We start from the raw sequence: 23,630 nt of genomic DNA, 5'->3' as shown, positions 1-23,630 counted from the left end.
TTGACATTCATTAACTTCCTGATTAAGAGTGTCCTTAGCAGCTGCATCAGCTCGTTCATTTCCTTAAAGTCCAACATGTCCTGGAACCCAGCAAAAGTTAATACTGAAGAACTGATTTAGTAGATAATCCACTTTTGTTAAAGGGATAGTTCACCCAAAAATGAAAATTCTGTCAGTAATTACTCACCCTCATGTTGTTCCAACCGCGTAAGACCTTCGTTCATCTTCGGAACACAAATTAAGATATTTTTGATGAAATCTGAGAGCTGATCACTTCTCCATAGGCTGCTAGGTGGCCCAAACTTGCTGGCCCAGAAAAGTTATTAAAGAGATCGTTAATATAGTCCAAGTGACTACAGTGGCTCAATCTTAAGTATATCAAGCGACGAGAATACTTTTTGTGTGCAAAAACAAACAAAAATACCGACTTTATTCCACTATTCATTTCCTTCTCTCTGGGCCTCTAGTTGGTTCGCGTAGTGTTTTTGTGCAGCGCGTCTGTGTTACACGTCACCACGTAGGCTCACTATTGGCCGACGCTGGTCATGTGTGTGATGCGTGATGACGTATAACACAGACGCGCAGCGCAAAAACACTACGAGGCCCAGAGAGAAGGAAATGAATAGTGGAATAAAGTCGTTATTTTTGTTTGTTTTTGCACACAAAAAGTATTCTCGTCGCTTGATATACTTAAGATTAAGCCACTGTAGTCACTTGGACTATATTAACGATCTCTTTAATAACTTTTCTGGGCCAGCAAGTTTGGGCCACCTAGCAGCCTATGGAGAAGTGATCCAGCTCTCAGATTTCATCAAAAATATCTTAATTTGTGTTCCGAAGATGAACGAAGGTCTTACGCGGTTGGAACAACATGAGGGTGAGTAATTACTGACAGAATTTTCATTTTTGGGTGAACTATCCCTTTAAGATGCAGTCCACTAAAGGATCATGTTTTGATGAAAATCTAATGTACATTGTAATTAAACACTCCTTTCATTAAACAAAAGTAGAAAGTGACAGACCTTTACATTGTCACAAAAAAGATTTCAAATAATAGCTTCAAATAGCTTTTTTTCTTGAAAAATATTTAACAGTTTCCATGTAAAACGCAGATATAAAGCAGCACAACTGTTTTCAACACTGATAATAAATGTTTGTTGAACACCAAAACATCATATTAGAATGATTTCTGAAGGATCATGTGACACTGAAGACTGGAGTAATGATGCTGAAAATTCAGCTTTGCCATCACAGGAATAAATTATATTAAAAAACAGATAAATTATTTAAAATCCCAGTAATATTTCTAAATATGATGTTTTTTCCCCTCAAATATACAGCCTTGGTGAGCACTAGAGATTTCTTTTAAAAACATCTTGTCAACCCCAAACTATTGAACAGTATATTGTAAAATATACATTTTTGGAAAGAAAGGACTTTAATTTTTGGAAAGCAATGTGTTTTCCCTGTATATCTATATTTTAAAATGTAGTAATAAGGTGTAATCTAGGGAAGTAATCTGATCACGTAAAATAGATTACATTACTAGCCAACACTGATAATGAATGTTAAGAAAATTAAAATTTTCAATATCAATATTTTACATGTGAATACTGATGAACATGCTTAAAATGATCTAATAATTCCCAATCATCTCATAATAATTGCAATTTACTAACAGGTCTATCATATTTTAATGGTGATTTATAAAGACATTACAACAATCCCAAAAAAATCTCATATAAAAAAATATAACAGTGAGTCTGTAAATAAGCAAGAAAAAGTTATGTACAATGTTTTACAGACTGAATTACTTACAGTATACGTTTATATACATAATAGGCCTGGTTTTCCAGTAATCGTCTTGAAACAAATCCACTTGTGCTTAAGAGCAAAAGGCCTCATTGATATAATTACTCCATTACAAAAAGCACAAATCTGACAAAATATACAGATTTTTGCTCTGGACTTAACAGACATGTTAATGTGTCTATTTATAAATTACAATTGAACATTTAGATCAATCAAATTCTTTGACTTGCCAAAGAGCAACTAGTTGAAACATTCTCAATTGGGGGATTGCATACATTTCCAAATAAATCCCTCTTAATATTATATAGAATTGTTTAAAACAGTTATTGCCAAAACAATCAGATAACATTGCACAGAGGGACATCAAATGGTATGCAACATATACACACTTGGAAAGAGAAACCGATGAATGACAGTAGGATAAATACTATTTGCATAAATACTACAAAATATTTTCCTCTACAATTCTTCAACATACAGCTGGAAAAAAACGTACCTCCACGCTTGACCTCAACGCAAACTCAAGCTTTACAAGCAGAATGACACCATGCCAAAGCATAAAGGGCAAAGCTAAGCATGGATTGGTTGCTAACGGGCATGCGGATACGCTGTCCATCATGCCACAGGTCCCATCACTAGACTGAAGAGAGGTGTGTGTATATCCTTGCTTCAGTGGTGGCTAGTAACTATATTGCCTCTGAAACTTCAAAGCGTGTTCTGATGCTTGTTCTTCACTATGTCGCTTCAAAGTACTCGTCCCACTTCCTGAACACACACACACACACACACACAAAAAACAGCATGTGAGGTTATATATTTTGTTATACATGTTGCATTCAAAAGTTTGGGGTCAGTAAGTTTTTTTTTTTAAGAAGAAAGTAATATTTTATTCAGGAAGGATGCATTAATTTGATCACAAGTGACAGTAAAGACTTTAAATACTGTTCTTTTGAACTTTCTATTTATCAAAGGATCCTGAAAAAAACATCATGGTTTTCACTAAAGTATTTAGCAATCAATGAAGTATCATGTGACACTGAAGACTGGAGCAATGATGCTGAAAATTCAGCTTTAACATCACAGGAATACGTTACATTTTAAAATATATTAAAAATAGAAAAAACGATATTTTAAATTATAAAAATATTATATTTCACAATACAGGTAAAACTGGAAAAATTTGAATATCTTGCAAAAGTTCATTTATTTCAGTAATTCAACTTAAAATCTGAAACTAATATATAAACTCATTACATGCAAAGTGAGATATTTCAAGCCTTTATTTATTATAATTTTGATGATTATTGCTTACAGCTTATGAAAACCCCAAATTCAAAATCTCAGAAATTTAGAACATTTTCATAAGCTGTAAGGCATAATCATCAAAATTATAACAAATAAAGGCTTGAAATATCTCACTTTGCATGTAATGAGTCTATATAATATATTAGTTTCACCTTTTAAGTTGAATTACTGAAATAAATGAACTTTTGCACGATATTCTAATTTTTCGAGTTCCACCTGTATTACTGTTTTAATGTATTTTTTTTGCATTGGTAAGCACGAGTTTTCTTTCAAAAACATTTAAAAAAAATCTTACTGCCCCCAAAATTTTGAACAGTAGTGTAACTGTCCACAGATGAATAGCACTGATTTTGAAAAGTCTGTGCTTTCATCAACATAATCCTTTACAAACATGGTAAGCCCTTCTTTTCAATGGAAGTTGTGTGTTTAAACAAGTCTGTCATTGAGAACAGAAAAAAAAAAACACAGTATGGAGCCGTTCAATTAAATTTGATGCCACAGTAAGACAAAACTGCATTGTGGTTCAAAACAGCTTGATATGAAAATCTGTTACGAGTCCTCTGAGATGGTTTGGACAGAACTCACCTCTTTGTAACTGTTCGTGAACTTGTCCAACGATATCACCATCTGAATGACCTGGTTTGGAAAGAAAGACATGGTATTCAAGCAGCCTATGAACTGGTTCACACTTCACATGCAAGCAGCATTTATTTTATTTCAAAATCCAAGCATCTGTGTCAATACACACCTAGCTGTGGCTGCACACTGTTGACAGGCTGTTGATCACATGACACTGTAAAAGGTGGGAACTCTGGTTGAGAACTTGCTCTTGATGGGTGCACTGGTAAATAAAGGGAAAATATTTCAACACAAACGACTGAAATTATCCAAACTGCCAATAATACACATAATGAATAAAAGTGCGCAATTTTACAAAAGGGTTTTACAAAAACAGGGGTTTGTGAACCCCTCAAGTATATTAATAACAATTTGTATTATTTAATATTATTATTAGTATTCAATTTGATTGGTTTCCTAAAAAACCCTGTGTGAATGTATTGTGGACTGAGACACCATCACAACTAAAACCAAGTCAAAAATAGAAATAATTTAATTATAGAAATTGAAGATGCATGACAATGTCATACCTGTAATGTGAGTGCTCTCCTGTGAGTGGTCTGCTGAGGAAGGACCTGCTCCATTACCATCTCCATTGTTGGCTGTGCTGGATGGAACAGTTGCAAGGAGGCCTGACAAGCATTACGAGAAGATCCATTAAAACCCAAGATCTCACAGCAACAGTGGCATTTAATTTGACATATCACTCAACAAATGGACTCTCAAGTAAAACTAAAAGTTCAATAGTTAAACTAGATTTTTAAGAGTTTTCTTACCAAGGCCCCGGTAGCAGGACAGCTGCTGGTAAATCTGCTTCATCCGCTCGATGTTTATCCTGCTGGCCTCAGCGTGATTAACCATGGGTTTGGGGTAGTGCACTCCAATTATGCACTTAGCGATCTTCTGAACACTTTCTGGGGCATTCCAAGGTTCATAGATGAATTTAGCAGGGAAGCCCCTCAATATGGGCAAATACCGCCTGTAATAATAATAATAAATAAAAAAAGCTTTAACCAAACTTGTATTTACAGTGAACTTAATATTAGTATGTAAACAAGGGTTAAGACTGAGCGGCACCTTATATAGTCTCCATTAGGGTCGGTACGTCGACCGAAGCTCACTGGACAGTAACAGTGAAAGAACTGCTGGAAGAATGAGCTGCATGAAAGCCACATCCAGCTTCCTGCGTTGACGCTCCAGTCAGCATCCAGCAACAACTCTTCAAACACCTTTGAAAACAAACAATATCGATATAGATTCTAATGCAGAAAGCAACAGCAGATCTTTTAATGAAATCCAGAGCACTATGTTTCCATCCACCTATTTTATGCGAATTTTATGATTTCACATAAAATGCTAATTTTTTAATACAATATTCCAGTTTTGCGCATAATTTTAATTTGCAACTTTAGATGGAAATAGAGCTACTGATGGCAGTACCTTCATGCCCTCTTCCCAGCTGATCCACAGGTCTCCACGTGTGAGGAAGCAAGCAACAGCGTGCCTGGCCAGATGGTGGATCCACCCCTCCTGCCTCAACTGGGTCATTATGGCATCAATCCATGGGAAACCAGTCCGGCCCTCAGCCCACTTCGCCAAGGCTTCGGGATTCCTGTCCCACGGGATCTGCACGCAGATGGGATTAAACTCCATTTTGTCGAAGTGTGGGTTGTTAGTGGCAGCCGTGTAGAAGAACTCACGCCAGAGCAGCTGACCGTAAAGGGACAGTGGTGGGACGCTGTTCTTCTTGACCTGCGATCGAAAAGCCAATTATGACAATGATGAATAGTGCCTTAAATGTCAGAGTAAGACAGTGTTGTACTCTTTACCTTTCTGTAGAGGTCTGTGAGTTTGAAATAGAAAAGTCTGCAGGACAGGCAGCCAAACCGGAGGTAAGGGCTCAGGCCTGTGGGGCTGGCCAGCAAGGAATTAGAATTCATTCTGGGACGCTCAAAATTAGCCACCCAAGCCTGCAAAAAAAGAAAAGAAAAAACCTTAGGAAGTAGTTCACATACTACAGTTCAAAACGTTGGTGTCAGTAAGATTTTATGTTTTTGAAAGAAATCTCTTATGTTACAGTAAATCCCGTAATATTGTGAACGTTAAGTAAAAACCATTTTATATATTTTATTCCTGTGATGGCAAAGCTGAATTTTCAGCATCATTACTCCAGTCTTCAGTGTCACATGATCCTTAAAAAATCAGTCTAATATGCTGATTTGGTGCTTAAGAAACATTTCTTCTTATTATCAATAGTTACGTTTACATAATTTGACACTTTTTGTTTCAAATCATTCCAACTGACGAATCCGAACGCTTACATGAGTGCTAAATAAAGTGATTGGGAATGACTCTGTGCTTCCGTGTTCGTAAATATGTCATGCGCCAGGTCAGAGTTCACTATTCTGCAGGCACTAGACTCGTGTACGGCCGTTACCGGAAGCCAGTGATTATAGTTTATTAAAGTTATAAATATGGATATTTTATCTGTATTTATAACTGTAAGACAATGTAACAGAGTAGATGCTTACCTTCCTCTCCAGGTGTCTCTCTAATCGAGTCAGAGCTTCAGTCTCTCCACCAGGCCACACAGCTGTTGACAGCCCCTCTGTTTCAAAACCTGAAGCCACATATACTGATTCAAAATCTCATCTACAACAGACACATGCACACAATGAAAATTTAAGGAACACGGGTGTCTCACCGAGCTCCTCCAGTGAGGGTACGCCAAACTTGTCATCATGGTCTTCGCTGATGGGTGTTACGCATTTGCCCATGACTTCAGCCGTGATAGTCTCCGCTGAAATTTCCACAGGATCCATTCTGCTGATGAGCGTCTGAAATCGTTTATAGGTGAGAGGAGACTGTCCTCCGTTTAACTCTATAATCCTAGAGACAGAAAGAGAACGCATGAGTCAGTGATTAGGATCTATAAGCAATATTATCGGATTTTAGTGTTGTCAAGATATCAAAATTCAAAGCCAATAAAAAGAACTTGCATGATTTCTCAATACAGCAAAAGCTATTATGCTTTTGAACACGCAGACAACATTATATATATTAACATAAATATAAAATTACATTAAAACATTGAGTAAACACTGTTTAATAAAAAAGATACAGGCAATGTAATAGATTATTTAATATTAGGGGTATTAATAATACCCCCCCCCCCCCCCCCCCCCCGATGCATCGCAATTCTCTCTCCAATGATTCTGAGCTCAGTTTTTAACCAAATGAGCGATGACGCCGAGTGTGTTTTAGAAACACCTTTATTCTGCTAGCTTCCAATTCCTCACACACACACGCCATTTTAGGCTTTGATAAAATAATCTTTCATAAAGTTCGGAAAGGTTGAAGTGACAAGTCACATTTTTATTGTGGCTGGCAGACAACGTATATTTAGACCGTGGTTTGTCTGTGTTCTGTATTTTTTATTTTAGAATTCGAATATTTAGCACTTTTTGACATTCAAATGACAGATTAATAGAACTCTGCATCTGTGTGATCTCTCAATATCTGTCTTCATGACATTCTCAATAAAGAGTTAAATACCAGATATGATGGGTAACAGCTTCCCACAGGACTGCAGGCAACTACGTGGGAGTCATATGGGCATATGGCAATGACTAGATACACTCACTTGTCCAGATCATAGAGTGTGTGGGAGATCCTGACGAAGACTTCCACCCCTGCCTCACTGGCCAGCTTCTTAATGGCTGCATCACGATCCTTCCCGAAGGGCTCGGAGTCGTACTCATATGACAGCCGGCTGATTTTCCACTCCTAAGCAGAAAAAAAGAGAGAGGCGAATCAAATAATTGGCACAGCATAAACACACATAGCAAGTCATGTGCTGGCTTTACAAAAAACGGTCGACTAGTCTCAAGTGGTCTGTTCGTTGACCTTAAATAGTCTTGGAAAGACATCCGTGGGTTGTCCCCTTATGACAAAGAGGCGAGAGTTGAGTTTGCGAAGGCTGGCGTCCAAGTCCTCAAGACACTGCAGCAAAAACCTGTAACACAAAGAATAATCAATCAACATTTAATCTCAACAGTCAGTGATGAGCAAATAAAACAATACTTTAGATAGACAAAGTTATTCATTTTAATTTCTTGCAACAACAAAAGAGGGATTTTTCTGACATTCTTGCAGTCAAAGCAAGAGTCCAGCAGAGGGCACTAACGAACTATCAGTATGAAAAGCACACTAGTTCCATTCTGTATTACATGGGATGTGTTCAGAATGCCAAATATTTCTTAAAGCTACACTGTGTAATTTTTTAAGTTAATTCTTAGCAAAAAACACTTTGTTCTTTCAAAATTATATGTGCTCATTAATGTGTAATTACTTCTACCAACTAATCAAGTATTCTCGTGAGCGTAGAATCTGCCATTTAGAATACATACGAGCGAGTCGCTCGAATGGCGGAAGCCATGTTGCGCCTCCATCTTGAAAATACATTAGCCAAAGAGGGACATACCTGGAAATTCAAGCTTCGCCTTTCGCGTTTTTACACTCAGTGGCACCGTGACGAATGCGAGGGGGAGATTACTCGCGACTGCCGGCAGATTTGAAATAATACGGCCACCATAGGAGTTAAAACGCCCTCGGAATGGGAGGGGCTAGAAAGTAATATTCAGTTGGTAGTCATAAACAATTTCACCGCTAGATGGGAGAAAGTCCTACACAGTGTAGCTTTAAAATAGAAAGTGAAAACTTTTTAGTAGCTTGCTACACTAGTGTTTCTCAGCCTTTTTAATTCCAAGGCCCCTCACTGTCCACAACTTTTCAAAACTTAATCTATGGGTGCTGCTAGATTCTGTTAGGAAAGTGTTACATTTCAGGATTCCAGTTTTAAAAGCTGAATGTTCTTCAGGGATCCCACTCATTTTAACCAATAAATTTACATGACTCTTCCAGTCATATGCGATTTCCTGGATGAGGATTAAGAATATTTTTACTCATTCTTTTTAAAAATGCCCATGGAGTTTTAAGACTTAAATCATTTACAATACTTTTGAGCCTCTTAAATGAGTCTACCTCATTTATCCAGTTTTCCAAGGCTGTGGGGTTTTTAGCTGTTTCAGCTTACTTTAACAGTCACCGTTTTGTTGAATGACCCAGTTAAGACCACTTATACCTGGATTGAATCAATAATGAAATGAACACTGGACACATTTTAAAATAGTATGCATGATTTTCTTTTTGGCTGCACTAAATATATAATGTAATAAGGGTATAATCCTGTCTGAGGCTGAGCTAGAGTTGTGTGTTCAGCAGACTAGAGGTCCCTCTTGTGGGACTGTATATTAGTAGCATCCAGTTGAGCCTGTCTGCAACCCTTCCTCGAGACGTCTGATCCCCTACAGCACGTCCCGGTCTCCAGGTCAAGGCCATTTCAATTTATCTGCATATGCAAACACATATTGGCTTGTGCTACATAAGCCAGCATTAACCAGAAAGTACCAGCAAATGTTTAGTGTTTTCCAGCACAAATTTTACTAGGCATACATTAATGTTTGGGGTCAGTAAGAATTTAAAAAATAAAATAAAAATAAAAATAATTCAGCAACAGCAAGGATGCATTACATTGGTCAAAAAAAAACAGTAAAACCATTTAGAATGTTACAACAGATTTCTATTTCAAATAAATACTGTTCTTCAATTCTGTAGAATTAGGCTAAATAAAATCGTTCACAGTCTTGTCCTTTAAGTGTTTACTAAATATGTAAAAAAAAAAAGAAAAAAAAAAGTATCAATACTTTATCAACAAACATTTCACCATATTTAAATCCTTTCTTAAAATCTGTTGTTGTCATGACAGGGCATGCATTTCATAATTAAGACTTTATAGTTTCAGATTTAATACATATTTACCATTTTAAATGAAATTATGCTTCTGCATAAATCACTTCAGATGCAGTTTCTGATCTGCATTTGCATTGTAAAGATGGTACAGTACAAATGATTGTGACAACGAACTTATACACGTGACCAGCCTTTGCATGGGTTATAATTTTGATTATAGTTTAGCAACTTTAAAGAAAAGTGGTGGCATAATGTGGGCGAGATGCTGTTAGAAGGATAAGGCAAGTAGGTCAGTGCTGACAGGGAAATGAGGTAATAGCATATACTGACACACTGACCTACTTCCTCACGTCCTGCACCGGTGGAGAGGAGAGTTGGCTGAGCTGTACGTTACATCAGAACTCTGCTATGAGGGTGACTGCTCCAGGATGTCCCACCACAAAGTGTGCTAGATACATCTGTCCAGCACTAACAAAAGGCCATATGGCAGTTTCTTACTGCAATAGTCTGAATTTACTCTATTAATCCTTACAAAATGGAAAACAATCCCAAAACTTACCTAAACCAACATAAACTTAATACGATTTTTATTTTATTTTTTAAATAACTACATAAAATAGGGCTATTCATGGCTGACAAGTTCATTTTTTATTTAAAAGTAAGCTGGTCTTACAGCTAAGAGAGTATATTAAAAAGAGAGAGAATAAAATAAAATAAAATGGCACAGCTTACAGAAACTCTGCTAGATTTTATATTCATATTTCGACAAAATATGACAGAGGTCACGAGAGATAATTTTCACCATTCAGATGCAGACCTGCACCCAATTCAAGTCTTAAAATCATCTCATCCAAAGATTTTTTTCAACATTAAAAAACAAAAAAACATTGAAAAAAAACGTGCAAATATCACCATCACTAATGTTTTAACATCTTTCCCACAAAATGAACTAGTATCTATATTTTGTTAATAGTGATCCAATAGTGACTAGTATCTTTATTCAATTTCACTATAAATTATAGATGGAATAGTACTAGTCACTATGTAAATAGAGAATTAATATTAGCATTGATTAGTGTATATACAGTATATAAGGAATAACGGATAGGTGCTAGTGATTGAGTATAGTATTATATATAATATAATTATATAACTGTATACACATTACACATTAACATTTATGCCAATGAATTCTATGTGGATCTGTGGTATTTCACTTCACTTAAGTAGTAGGCTTATGTATTCCAGATGTTGCTGGTACCCATTCCAATTCAACCAGAAACTGTATTAATACTTATTTTTAGTCACAACAAGTAACTATTCTAGTTTACTAGTGCATGGTTCAGATAATAACTGTTCACTTCAGACAAGTATGTATTCCCCTTGTTGTTGGTACCTATTCCACTATTACTAGAAATTACTCATTAGGTAATAATATGTATTACATGTACTGTATACTAGTATCCATGCCTTGTAAAAATGTATTCAAATAACCAATATAATTTAATAGCTAATTTTTCATTGGACTGGTTATTTGTCTCTTCAGGGATGGTGCCTAGTACTAGCAAAGGACTAGAGACTAATTTAACAGATGCTTGTCAGTTAAATTACTAGTCCCTATGAATAGTTATAAGGGAAACCTACCCTAACCCAAACCTAACCCTAACTTACTAGTTATAACATGTACGTACTACGTAGTATAAACATAAGTATAGACAACTTGGCTTATCATACGTGCTAATGTCTGATCCCCTCTGTCCTCTGTCTGATCCAAAGGAAACTCACCTCCATCTGCTGATTCCCACGTTGGACGATCCTGCAAACCAGGGGTCCAGTATGTAAACACATCTCAGGGTATCAGCTCCTATTACAGAGTCTAGCAGTGATGGGTTATCATGGAGCCTTAAGCCCTTTCTGAACCAGTGGATCGTATTGACAACCATTACTCCAAATGAACTGCAGTCCCTTGTGAGTTTACGAATGCTCCAGCTAACGTTACTCCCAAACTAGGCAACACCAGACTTCTCAATCCCGGTAAAAAAAAAAAAAAAGTAGATCCGGTGACGTCTTCTTCAGCCTTGTTCAAGAAAAACTTTTCCCATGTTGAAGCTGGATAATGAATCACGCAGCGAAAAATCATATAACGTGTCGTTAGTTGCTTTACATACGCTGTGATTGACACGATGCGCGTGCCTCAGCAAATTTAGAGTGTGTTCAAAATATACGCCGTGACAAAACAGTCAACTCTACTGTAAAATGACGGAATAATATAATATAAAAAACACTCATAGGAAAACCTTAACAAAGCAAGCACGCGAACGTCAACATGGACAAGAGAAGACAGAAAAAACAGCCGTTTAATGTATTTTTACTAAAACATTAAATAAATGTTTTTTTTAAGATTATATCCATATGTAAGCATACGTTCTCTCCATATAACAATATGAGCGTCGACTAGACACGAATATTTAAACGAAACTTGTCCTTTAGTTCACCCGAATTCACCCCGTGAACCGTCAGCCATTAGTCGACTCCGCCCACTCATTGACGCAAACTGGCTCCTACGCAGCTGATTGGTCAGATCCGCCCGCACACGTATTAGAACCTCACGTTTCTGCGGCGTGCTCGCGCGAACCCTCACTTTTCTTTCACTGTCAGATACGATTAGTTCTGTGAAGTCAGTGAAGTCAGTAACTCTGACCACGATACACAATGACCACTTAAAATAATAGTGCATTTTAGATAAATACATAGGAAAAGCTTGTTGTGACCATGTTACTGCTCGATTCTGATTGGACAAAGTGTGAGTACCCGGATAGGCACATGAACAGAGGTACAAGGGAACAGATGGGTTTTATTATGAGACATATTTCTGCACTAGTGGTAGGACATAATTCACTTCAAGTGTATAGAATATTATGGCCACAATTTCACTTAAACTTTAAGGTAAACTAGTAGCAATCTAATAATATATTATAATTGTATAATTTAGTGGTGACTGGGGCTAGTTGACTAGCTAGATTTTGAGTCAGAAGTCCAATAACTAATAACATACAGTTGCATACGTCATAAAATTACATACAGTAATTTTGTGTGTTGGTTTCAAACACCTTGTGTAAAACCCTCCAAAATCAAATGACAATATTGTCATATTTATGTTGTAGATATGGGTAAACAACAAGTGAATACAATAAAACCACACTGGCATACATTGAGGCAATAACTAATTGTGAAAGCAGGACTAGAGAATGTCAGTCATAAATGCGTGGTCAGGGTAAGTTGTCATGTTTTAAAAGTTGTGTTTTACAATTGTTTGTAGGCCTACTGTCTAAAATTTGCTGCAAAGACTCTATAGTCTGGCAGGTTCCTTTGTGTCTAACTAACACTCATAGAATGTAATTCATACGCCCTATTATTGGGGCATGTTGTCATAAAAAGTGTATCTTTTTCCTGGGCAACAACAGTGGAAATGTTTGATCACTTTGTTGTATATTAATGTAGCTTAATATGTTGCAAAGAATTATCGCGTTTCAATCTGCTATTACTTTTCTTAACATCAGCAAAGCGCATTTGGTACAAATCTTGTATTTGGAGGCAATGAATGTCCTGGTCGAAAGATCTTTATATTGATCAGTGTGGGGAGAGAAAAACATTGCAATTCACAGTGGGAACTACAACATTGATCCAAGACACAATTAGTTTATTGATTAGGTTTGCACTTGCCTTTAGAACATTAACGTACAATAAAATAAATGAGGCAGTTCATCATTAAAAGTTCAAGCCTTTCTGCTACTACATTACTGCTGATTTAAAATTAGCCTACTGCTTTTCATTTTAGTTGTTAATCATTGAAATTAGTCTGGACCGACCTAATTGTCAACCAGCTATAACATATATCTTTCATCCCTTATACAATTAGTGACAGATTTCAAGTGAATGAGTTTAATTGTAATGCCACTGACTCATGTCTGAGCTCAGTTTGTTGAGTGAATAAGACATGATGGTTTGGTTGAAGTTTTGTTGAACACTAGATGGCAGGCTATCATAACAATATGCTAAATTCAAGTGCATATCTCAAGTGAAAGTTCATTAATACTCGTTAATTATGACATACAAATTAATTATCAGATTAAAAATAGAATTGTAATGAAACTATGATGTTCAGTGTCTTTGTTACTCTAGGCAAAAACAGCTTTCAAACTGTTGTTTCCCTTTTAGTCTCAGGTTTCTGAAGGGATGTTGTCCGAAGAGGTCAGTGTTGAGTAAAATATGGTCCCCTCTTTATCAAAGCCAAGTTGAAAATACTTAAACGGTGAAGTGTATTTCAAGTCGAAAAGTGTTCTGAATGCTTTCTTATGGTATGGTTACTGATTCATGCTGTAGTCTTTAAACATAAAAGTCTTAACTATTTTAATGTGTTTTTCTTGGTGCCAAATAGTTACTGCATTCGTCAAAGCTACTAGGAAAATAAGGAGTACTTGATGCGCAAATTCTGTCTTTAGTTTTACATTGAAAACATATGACCTTTACAGACTCTGGGAGTGAAGTTTACAAGAACCCTCCATTCAAGATGACTAATATATTATGCATACTCTTTATTATTAATGAGCAGGAATCTCGTTACTCTGAGCCCCATCTGAAAGGGAGAATGGGGAAGAGGACAGGTGTTCATTTGATCCCTTGCTTTTTTCCCCTTTAAACATGCTGCCCTGCTTGGTCTACTGGATCGGAGCAGTTTCATGCATGCTGACTACTAGTTGTATAGAGTCTATCTATTTGTTTTGGCCACTTAAGACCACTATATCTAAAGCTCTGTTTCCACTCCAGAGACCTATTACAGTTGATTTACTGATAGTATTCTCAGTAAATTAAATGATTTATCTGATCAGAGTCAAAATAGTTTTAAACGATATAGTTTAAGAGAATTGAAAGTTCTGGAAAAAGTGGATTTTAATGAACAAGTCGATAGTAAATGTAGTTAATTGCCACTTTACATTTATCTATCTATCTATCTATCTATCTATCTATCTATCTATCTATCTATCTATCTATCTATCTATCTATCTATCTGACTGTCTATGATCTGCAATGGTATTTATATCACAACACAGGGAAATTCCTCAGACATTATAATACTTTATGCAAGTGGGTATCAAAATGGCAGTTTCATTCTTATACTGTCTGACATCTCTCCATATTTTTAGAGAGGATCTCCAGATCAACAGAAGTGCATCATGCAGTACCGTGCACATTCAAAAGCAACTGTACGCAGCAATGGTCCCTTAAGCGTATTGGATGCAGTACTGTATGTGGCTCCTCCTCCAACTGACGCTTCACAGCCTTCAAACACACTGGTGTGTGCCATAATAACGCCACTGCTCCTTCAAAGTTGGGGGCGCATTTTCAACAGTGAACGCAACAATTTGGAAACTCGCCTATGCCTTTCCAATAACAGTGGACAGAATAAAGCCGTCAAGCAGTGGCGTTTGTTTACAAAGGAACGTTTCCTTTTGCTTTCAACCTTGTGGACAATATGAAGTGCAGTTATGGCAACAAGGGGTAAATCCGTGAGGACCCTGGAGGATTTGACGCTGGATTCGGGTTACGGTGGAGCCGCGGACTCCTTCAGGTCATCCAGCTTGTCTCTGTGCTGCTCCGAGGCGCACATCTCCTATGCGCATGGAGGGCACTGCTGGCATCTGACCGACTCCATGCGCAGTCGACACAACAGCCTAGACACCGTCAACACCGTCCTGGCCGAAGACGGCGAGACCCTGGAGTGTTCCGGACACTGTGCGAAACTTCCCGAGCTTGAGGATGTGCCCTGGAGCCTCGGGGAGGTGGAGAACGCGCTCAACAAGGAGGAAGAGTTGAGATTCGGGACCGTGTCCGCGGATCTGCTGGCGCGTCTCTCCGCGCTCGTGAGCCGCGCGCTGGTGAGGATCGCCAGGGAAGCGCAGCGGCTGAGTTTGCGCTACGGCAAGTGTACCAAATACGAAGTCCAAAGTGCCATCAAGATGATACTGTCGTGGACCATCTCGGTCAATTGCATCGCCTCATCGCTCAGCGCGCTGTCCATGTACAACATGAGCACCGAGGATAAATTCAGCCGGGGGAAATCGGAGAGATGCGGCTTGGTCTTCTCCGTGGGGAAGTTCTTCAGGTGGATGGTGGACGGCAGGGTTGCGGTGCGCGTCCACGAGCATGCGGCTATATACCTGACCGCCTGTATGGAGAGCCTCTTCCGAGAGGTGTTCACCCGGGTGTTGAATAGCTCGGTGGTGGAGAAGGATAACGGGATTCCCAAATTTACACTGGAATCCTTTGAGCAGGCTCTGAGCAATGATGCGGAGTTGTACGGCCTCCTTTTGCCCTATCAGCATCTCACATGTGGGAAAAATGCCAATGGTAAGTTCTGCACTTCAAAAGCAGTTCAGCAGTCTCACAAAATTAACAGATAGTTTTTCTTGTTTTATTCTGGGACAGGGTAAACACTTGTTTATGTTTTTATGCCTCACGTTCGTTTCAGATTTTAATTATTGTAATGTGGTGCTGGAACTGATGGAAAAATCGTAACTGGCTATGATGTTCATTATGTCAGTGACATTAATTTTTGGGCCCATTGCCCAGAGACTGACATCATCTCTGTGTATATATTATTACACAGCCTCAATGACTGTGTTTACGTGCACAAGAATATTACATTATTAATCAGAATTCGGTGGTCATACTTTCTGGTTATGTAAGCATCATGCAAATACATTAACCTGATTGCCATTGCCAGGTTACGCCAATATTCAGGTTACGCCAATATTCAGGTTAAAGATGGTTGTGAAATGTCAAGCTATTGAAGATGGGCATGTAAAATTGGTTATTGGCTGCATTTCCATGCACAAAAATTAAATTAGCTCATTCCGTTGTATTAAGGACATGAATGGGATTTAATGAGCTGATTGAGTTACTGTTAAAAATGACTAAAATGGAGCATAATAAATGACAAGATCATACTTAATTTTCTTTTACGGATGCCAGAATATGGACCTTAATTGCAAAATAAGCATGTAAATACGGTAATTATGATTTTGGCCCTCAGAGATAAGGTATAACTTAATTTATCTGGGATGTGCTTTGATTTATGTGTGCTTGGTCATATTAGGCATTAGACATAGTTTGGTTGTGTGTGCCTTCTGTATAATTTAATGATGTGTTAGGGAGTGGTTCATTTCTAATACCAAGCTCAGCTGCATTTTCCATGGGTAATCAGCTCACAGTACCATCTTGTTCCTCTTAATGTATCATTTGTACAGTTATGGTAATCGTACTTATGAATGTGTCATCCAGAATGTTTCCAGGCTGTAGTTTACATGCAGGATAACATAATCCAAGTGATTAACCCTGGAGCAAAGGGACTATTCAATGTATAACTTCCAATAATGCTTGTGCAACAGTGTGGACTTGACAGTATTGCAGCACCAAAGAGAGTGATGATGTCATTGATTTAATACAGCTGCCTGGCAGAGGGGTTTTTCTACTGTAGTCTATTGGTGTCCACACACATACTAACCTATACACATCACCACATATCAAGTAAAGTCTTCATGAATGACGAAACGAAGGAATCTCAGATTAGTTGTAATGGACATAATGGACGGACGTCAGTATCCCATTACAGAGTGCTCTCACCTCTGTCGGAATGCCTCATTTTGCATAGATTAAGAGGTGAGCGTTTCAACAAACTTAATTACGAGGAGATTACATCTCCTCCATAGTAAGGCACATTTCTTCCTCAAGGGTGATTTCAAGACGGGCTGCCAGATAATAGCCCAGCCTTTGTTATTCTCTGGAGAGCTGTTTTAATTGCACTAGGGGTTTATTTTGAGAAACACAGAGTCTTCTTCCCCTTTAAATTAGTTAGAGTTAGAATAAGCATACATTTTAGACATGCAATTGTTACACAACCTCTTAATTTCCTTGAATATGCATAACTGCATTACATCCCTGTTTAGATGTGGAGGCAGTTGGTTCAGTTGCAGAGGTGGCCTGCTTTGAGTTACCAGAGCTGTTGTGTGCCTGTGTCTGTTCTGTGCCAAGCACTGAGGGTATTTTAGTGTATGTCTGTGTGTGTGTGTGTTAATGGAGGCAGTGTTAGGGAGTCCAAGCATGACACGGCTCTAGTTGTACCAGGCTGCCCCAGTACACAGCAGGTTCTTTACTGTCTGGAGCTTTGGGTGTCAGGGATTTCTTTTGCAGCGGGTTTGCTGGAGGCATTAGAACAATTAATGGTAATGTTGGAGGATGAGGTAACAGTGGAGTCTTGGTTTCACAGATTAGTGCTTTAATACTTTAAACACATGTCTATTTTTATCTGTCAGGAATCAACAATCGTAGTCGGAATTCTAAAAGCTAGGCCTATCAGTTGATTCTGATCTTAATGACTCAATTCAATTTGTCACATTCAAAATCCATTGATGTCTTGACTGATCTCTCAGACAAATGAGTTCTTGTCTCAGAAGAATGCAGGCAGTGCTGTGTTCACTTTTTTTCCAGGATCTTCTGAAGGCTCTTGGCCGTCCGATTCTCTGCCCACAGACTTTTCTGAAAATGTATGATAACATCACTACGGAATTTGCATTCTGCAGTGTAGCAATCCAGCAGGAAAGACAATACAGATAAAAAGCAAAGGTAACAACACAGAGACATCTCCTGGGGTGAGATATCTGCCTAACTTGAGTCTATAGGGAACAATGTTTAATGTGATCGACTTGTGCAAACCTTTGCATTCCAAAATTGCACAATGATGTATTTTAAAGGTCATCATAAGGTTGGGTGGATGACCAATATCTCATCTCTCCGAATGACACATTTTATGTCACAATACATATATGACATGACAGTATTTATGTCATGATGACACATAAAATTATGACAAAATAGTTTTTAATAGAAATTAAAGCCTCAGATGGTTTATATATTATATTTTTGATTATTTTCTTAGTGTTGCATACTTGCATAGATAATGGGCACTACATTAATTACTGTATATGTTTAAAGCAAATCATTAAAATTACAAATAGACAGGCAAAAATGATATATTTTAATAACAACAACAATATAATAATGATAATTTTTTATTATTTTATAACCCTAATTTTTTTATATATTATTTAATGATACATTTTGCATTATATATAGATAACGTACTACATTATAATCAAGTTTGAGACTCATTAATATTATAAGAAGACAGTGGACAGTATATTGTATAATAATATTATTTGAATAATAATAATAATAAGACGAAAGTGACTCAATCACATGATTTTTTTAGTTCCTGTTTCATCACTCTGACACTTGTTCTGTCCTGCCAGTTAAACTTTTGTGTTTATAGATACATTAGAGAGTGAAAAGTACAGGGGATGATCTTCTGTAGGCATGTGATGTAGCATGTATGAGAGCGAAGCCCAATCGCACAGATGGCTCTCAGCATGACCGATGTGGCAGGTCCTGAGAGAGGAACACTTCTCTATTCATCAAAATTTACTGAGCTATGAAACATAATGAGCTGGGCATTACACACCGTGTTTCTCACTCGAGCACAAGTGTGTGCAGATTCACCCACACATGCACACATTCCAGCTCTTGTAAATAAACAGACACACATATGGATGCGTGGCAGGAGTGAGGGCACCCACATTCACACAAACACACATACACACACACACACACTCATAGACAACATACTGGGTTAATAACGTGACGCTCATTTTTTTAATGTAGATCTATTCATTTAAATTAAATAATTTATTATTTTCCAATGTTTTAATTTTAATTAAACATTTTTTATAAAAAAATAATAGTTATACAGACCATGATTCATGATTCCAAGATGTTTTGATCAAGTTCTGAATTTTTTATGGGGCAAAAATGTCAAGGTCTTATAACCGTGTCTGAGATTGTTAAAAATCTCATTAAATGTTTGAAATTCTAGGGCGAAAATATAGTTTGGCATTATCTGGTTTTTCAATTATTTCTTAATAAGAATTAGTGAAGTAATTTTAAATAAACTTTAGTCTGCCGAATCAAATGGAGTAACTAACATGCGGGAAGCTGTGTTCTTGTCGTAACAACAACAAAAAAATGATAGTCAAGGCCAGCATGTCAATAATAATAATAAATATGTATATAAAAAAACCTTAATAACTTGCAGATAATGCTCTGGCAATGCACATACCCTAAACATCTTTTCTAAATTTCCCTACTGACTAGAATGAGATTACAAGCAGTCCTCACAGCAAATTCATGATAAACAAAGGCGCCCAAGACCATAGGAAAGACCGGATCTTTATCAATGTAATGCCTAGACTGAAAAAGACATATTTGTGGTGACTGCTATCAGCTGGCTCTTGGCAGTAGACAGTAATGACAAAAATCAGTTTGTAGAGCAACATAATGAACACATTCACACAAGCCCAAGGTCAGACAGAGGTCAGACAGCCTCCTTCAATAGTAATCGATACCACTAAGGGTTTCAGCTCACTGGATTGTCACTATGTTCAATAGTTATTACAAGCTTCTGTTGCAATATCCACTTGGTATTCCTATCATATCCTAAAGGAATGTTCCGGGCACCATTCAAGTTAAGCTTTACTGGTTGCATTTGTGTCATGCTTATCACAGGCAACTCATTGACTCGCCATTCGTTTGCTGAATACAAACAAAAAACTTGTTTGCATTTACTTACAATGGCAGTCTATAAGGGCATTCTAGCTTTATGTATTGTTTGTGCTTATATTAAAGGGATAGTCCACTCAAAAATCTAAATGCTGTCATCATTTACTCGCCCTCATGTTGTTCCAAAGCTATGCAATTTTTTGTTCTGCTGAACACAAAAGAAGATAATTTGAAGAATGTTGATAGCCAAACAATTTCGGTTACCTTACTGTAACATATACGTTGAAATATTGTAACACCACATATTGTTTGACCCAAAAGATGTGCTCTCAATTTTTAATCAAGAGTTCCTTTCCAAAGGGAATGCTGAATACTCTGTGACATCCAACACCCACAACAAGACAACACATTCAGTTAAGCTTTATTGCGGTAGACCTGTACCTACCCCTACCTGTTTGATTTGTCTCTACTTATCTAGAAGATGACATTGCTGCTCACATCCTGTGGAGATATATTTTCTGTTAGTGAATAGATTGGTGATCCTGTAAAAGAGAAGGGACATAAAGAATGACAGAGATAGAGAGAAAAAGAAAGCCACTGTGAATGTAGTGGTGCTCAGATGAAGAGGTACTGCAGGGAGCCAGCACACACAAGGCTGATGTAATTCAGAACTTTTTTAGAGTGGAAGGATTCATAAAAAAAACACCTTTTCATGTTAGACTATACTATGGTGTGCGTTTTGTCTGTGTGCATGTTCATGAAAGATTTGTGTGTGGGAAACCACCACATGTGCAAGATTGCATTTAGAAATGTGCACACCAAATCAAAACAACAGAAACCATAGTTCATATTAAGGTGTAAAGGGTTCTTTTACTTTAGACTTGGAAAAGCAAAAGTCTGTCATCCTCTGTGACCGATTGCTACAGCTTCATCCTGTGTAGTTGGCATATGGTTTATATTATTTCAAGGTATGTGTGTGCATGTATTTTTTTCTTCTTTCATGACATTTTTATTGCAAACACATGCTCCTTCCAGAATAAGACATTTCATGTAAAAAAGGGGCCACTGCAAACATGATAAGGAGTCCCATGTATCATCATGGGTCACTTTCTGGAGAGGACGGACACAGATGCGTTCAATTAACGGCACAAATAGCCTCAATATTAAGTTTAGAAAGAGTCTACTTCTTCTTTTTTTTCAATGACATAAACGAGAAATCAGTGTGCAATCAGTGAGTTGGTCTGTTGTACTTGGTTCTGCTTTCCATTAATGTGGCTACTTATTAAAACACTGCTTTGCTGCTTAATGGCATTAGATATAGGTTGAGACATTTATCAAATATAGCAAAGCTTTAAAAAGCTGAAAGCATTCTGACCAAATTTGGGTTTAGTATCTCAAGCCCTCTTGAGCGACCATCAGTTCAAACTGGCAATTTTACATTCACATTTATTCATTTTGCAGATGCTTTTATGCGACTTCTACTCATAATTTTAAATCTGATGGTATATGGAACCAAATTTCCACCCGGATTTTAGTAAAAACATAATTTTTTTTTTTGAACAAATAGTTTTTATTAGATCTTCTACAAAATTTGGTCATATGGAGTAAACTAGGGGTTGCCAATTCCAGTCCTCGCGCCTCCCTGATCTGCACAGTTTTTATGCCTCTATTATCTGAAACATCTGATTCAGAACATCAGCTCATTAGAAGAGAGCTCCATGAACTCGGGTGCGTGCCAACTGACAGGGTCCCTATGCAGTGTTCACTGCGCCCTACTCCTTGAGCATGGATTATCTGTTGAAGAACTTATTTTGACAGCATCAGAGACTGACAAGGAAGAGAAGAAATTGGTGAATATAGTCGTTATTTTAGTTTTTTTGTGCACAAAAAGTATTCTCATCGCTTCATAGCATTAAGGTTGAACCACTGTAGTCACATGGACTATTTTAACAATGTCTTTTCTACCTTTCTGGGCCTTGAAAGAGGTAATAACGTTCCTGTCTACAGGGGGGTCACAAATCTCTTGGATTTCATCAAAAATATCTTCATTTGTGTTCCGAAGATGAGCAAAGGTCTTACGGGTTTGGAACAACATGAGGGTGAGTAATTAATGACAGAAATTTCATTTTTGGGTGAACTAACCCCTTAATAAACATGCGTATCTGTATAAAAATTAATTATAAATTGCACTTAATATAATCTGTCAAGTTCAAAAGCCCTAAACTGAATGATAAATTTACATTGGAATTGTTAATATGAAAATAAACGTAATCATGATAGTTGACTTGTAACTGTCGCATCTCACACACTTTACACCTACAAACAGCCGCATATAAACACACCTGCTTCGGTGATGGCAAAATACACTTTTAAGTCCACTTCACAGCATACTTAAGGTTGAATGGAACCCATCCCTCAACTGAGCATGTCAGATAAGAGAGACATACAAAATGTGCAGAGCTGGGATCCGGGAAGCTAGAATTGGGAACCCCATGGAGTAAACCAATGTTCCAGCATTTTAGTATTGGCCATTTTATTGTACTGCTGTGTTTTTCCAATACTTTAGTCTGTTCAGATCAAGGTTACCTGAAGATCTGTGTTTGTGCATATTGGTCGTTCTGTTCTTGCACTTTGTGTTTATCCATTTGTGTGTGTGTGAATCTTAGCCATTGGGAAAATTTTTGTAACTGAGTCATTAGAATATTCATACTTTATGCCCCGGTCATGGAATCTTGGCTGGCCTGGTGTCTGATTAAGATGATGGATGACAGAGGGTGTGATTTATGCAAACAAAGAATTACAGTAAGTTATGACTAAAATACTGTGGGACAGTGTTTGAGATTTCAAGCACATCTGAATCACAGCATAATTTTATTGTGAGGACTTTTTATGACCTTTGACCTTTTCAAAATGACATCCAGTAGAGGTGGTCAATCTCGTCAGATATCTAAAAATCAATCTCTACATTACCGTTTAAATGTTTGGGGTCAGTAAGACGTTTTATAGAAATTAATACTTTTATTCAGAAAGGACACATTAAATTGATCAAAATTGACAGTAAAGACATTTATAATGTTACAAAATAATTATTTTGAACTTTCTATTCATCAGAGAATCCTAAACAATGTTTTTAACCGATCATAATAATAAATGTTTCTTGAGCACCAAATCAGCATATTAGAATTTCTGAATATACATATACTATATATATATTAAAATATGCATGACGTTTTTAAATTTTATATCACCAGCAAAATTATTTAGAATTTATCGTGCTTGAATATTCAAAATATTGGCCAGCAATAATAACCATTTAAAAACATGTTTTTAAATGGTATCTTGTTGAATTTTTGTTATATCACATGCTTAACTGTCATGACCCATCCTGTCATCTGCTTTTAGTAACTCATTAG

At 37.2% G+C, this 23,630-nt stretch overlaps 2 protein-coding genes across 5 annotated transcripts in view; one reads left to right on the top strand and one right to left on the bottom strand.

Moving 5' to 3' along the window:
• Positions 1-1,676: 1,676 nt before the first annotated feature.
• On the bottom strand, positions 1,677-12,092 carry cry1b (cryptochrome circadian regulator 1b). Its single transcript, XM_084125045.1, has 13 exons — positions 11,332-12,092; positions 7,642-7,750; positions 7,379-7,521; positions 6,440-6,624; positions 6,267-6,355; positions 5,565-5,705; positions 5,176-5,487; positions 4,813-4,964; positions 4,512-4,714; positions 4,266-4,367; positions 3,866-3,958; positions 3,703-3,753; positions 1,677-2,577 (listed from the first exon to the last, which is right to left on the bottom strand). The coding sequence occupies exons 1-13, from the start codon at positions 11,487-11,489 to the stop codon at positions 2,492-2,494; spliced, it is 1,824 nt and encodes a 607-aa protein (XP_083981171.1). The 5' UTR covers positions 11,490-12,092; the 3' UTR covers positions 1,677-2,491.
• A 136-nt stretch (positions 12,093-12,228) lies between these two features.
• The window catches only part of btbd11b (BTB (POZ) domain containing 11b), a 66,635-nt gene continuing 55,233 nt past the window's right edge, over positions 12,229-23,630 (top strand). For 2 of the 4 annotated variants that reach the window (XM_084125027.1, XM_084125025.1), the window contains exons 1-2: positions 12,239-12,349; positions 14,751-15,954. In XM_084125027.1, coding sequence (XP_083981153.1) covers positions 15,093-15,954 — 862 coding nt within the window. In that variant the 5' untranslated portion in view covers positions 12,239-12,349; positions 14,751-15,092. Of the gene's footprint in view, positions 12,350-14,705; positions 15,955-23,630 lie in introns of those variants that run through there. The other 2 variants (XM_084125028.1, XM_084125026.1) reach the window with 2 other exon arrangements.

This window comes from Abramis brama (assembly GCF_963993115.1).
Source record: "Abramis brama genome assembly, chromosome: 9".
Lineage (NCBI taxonomy): Eukaryota > Metazoa > Chordata > Actinopteri > Cypriniformes > Leuciscidae > Abramis > Abramis brama.
This window is presented reverse-complemented; position numbering and strand designations above follow the sequence as displayed.

Excerpts from the sequence above, each read along its gene's own strand:
- cry1b (XM_084125045.1), bottom strand. The coding sequence starts at position 11,489 with ATGGTTGTCAATACGATCCACTGGTTCAGAAAGGGCTTAAGGCTCCAT. Across the intron at positions 5,488-5,564 it reads TCACAGACCTCTACAGAAAG|GTCAAGAAGAACAGCGTCCC; the intron begins GTAAAGAGTACA and ends TTTCGATCGCAG. Across the intron at positions 4,368-4,511 it reads GTCCTGCTACCGGGGCCTTG|GCCTCCTTGCAACTGTTCCA; the intron begins GTAAGAAAACTC and ends AATGCTTGTCAG.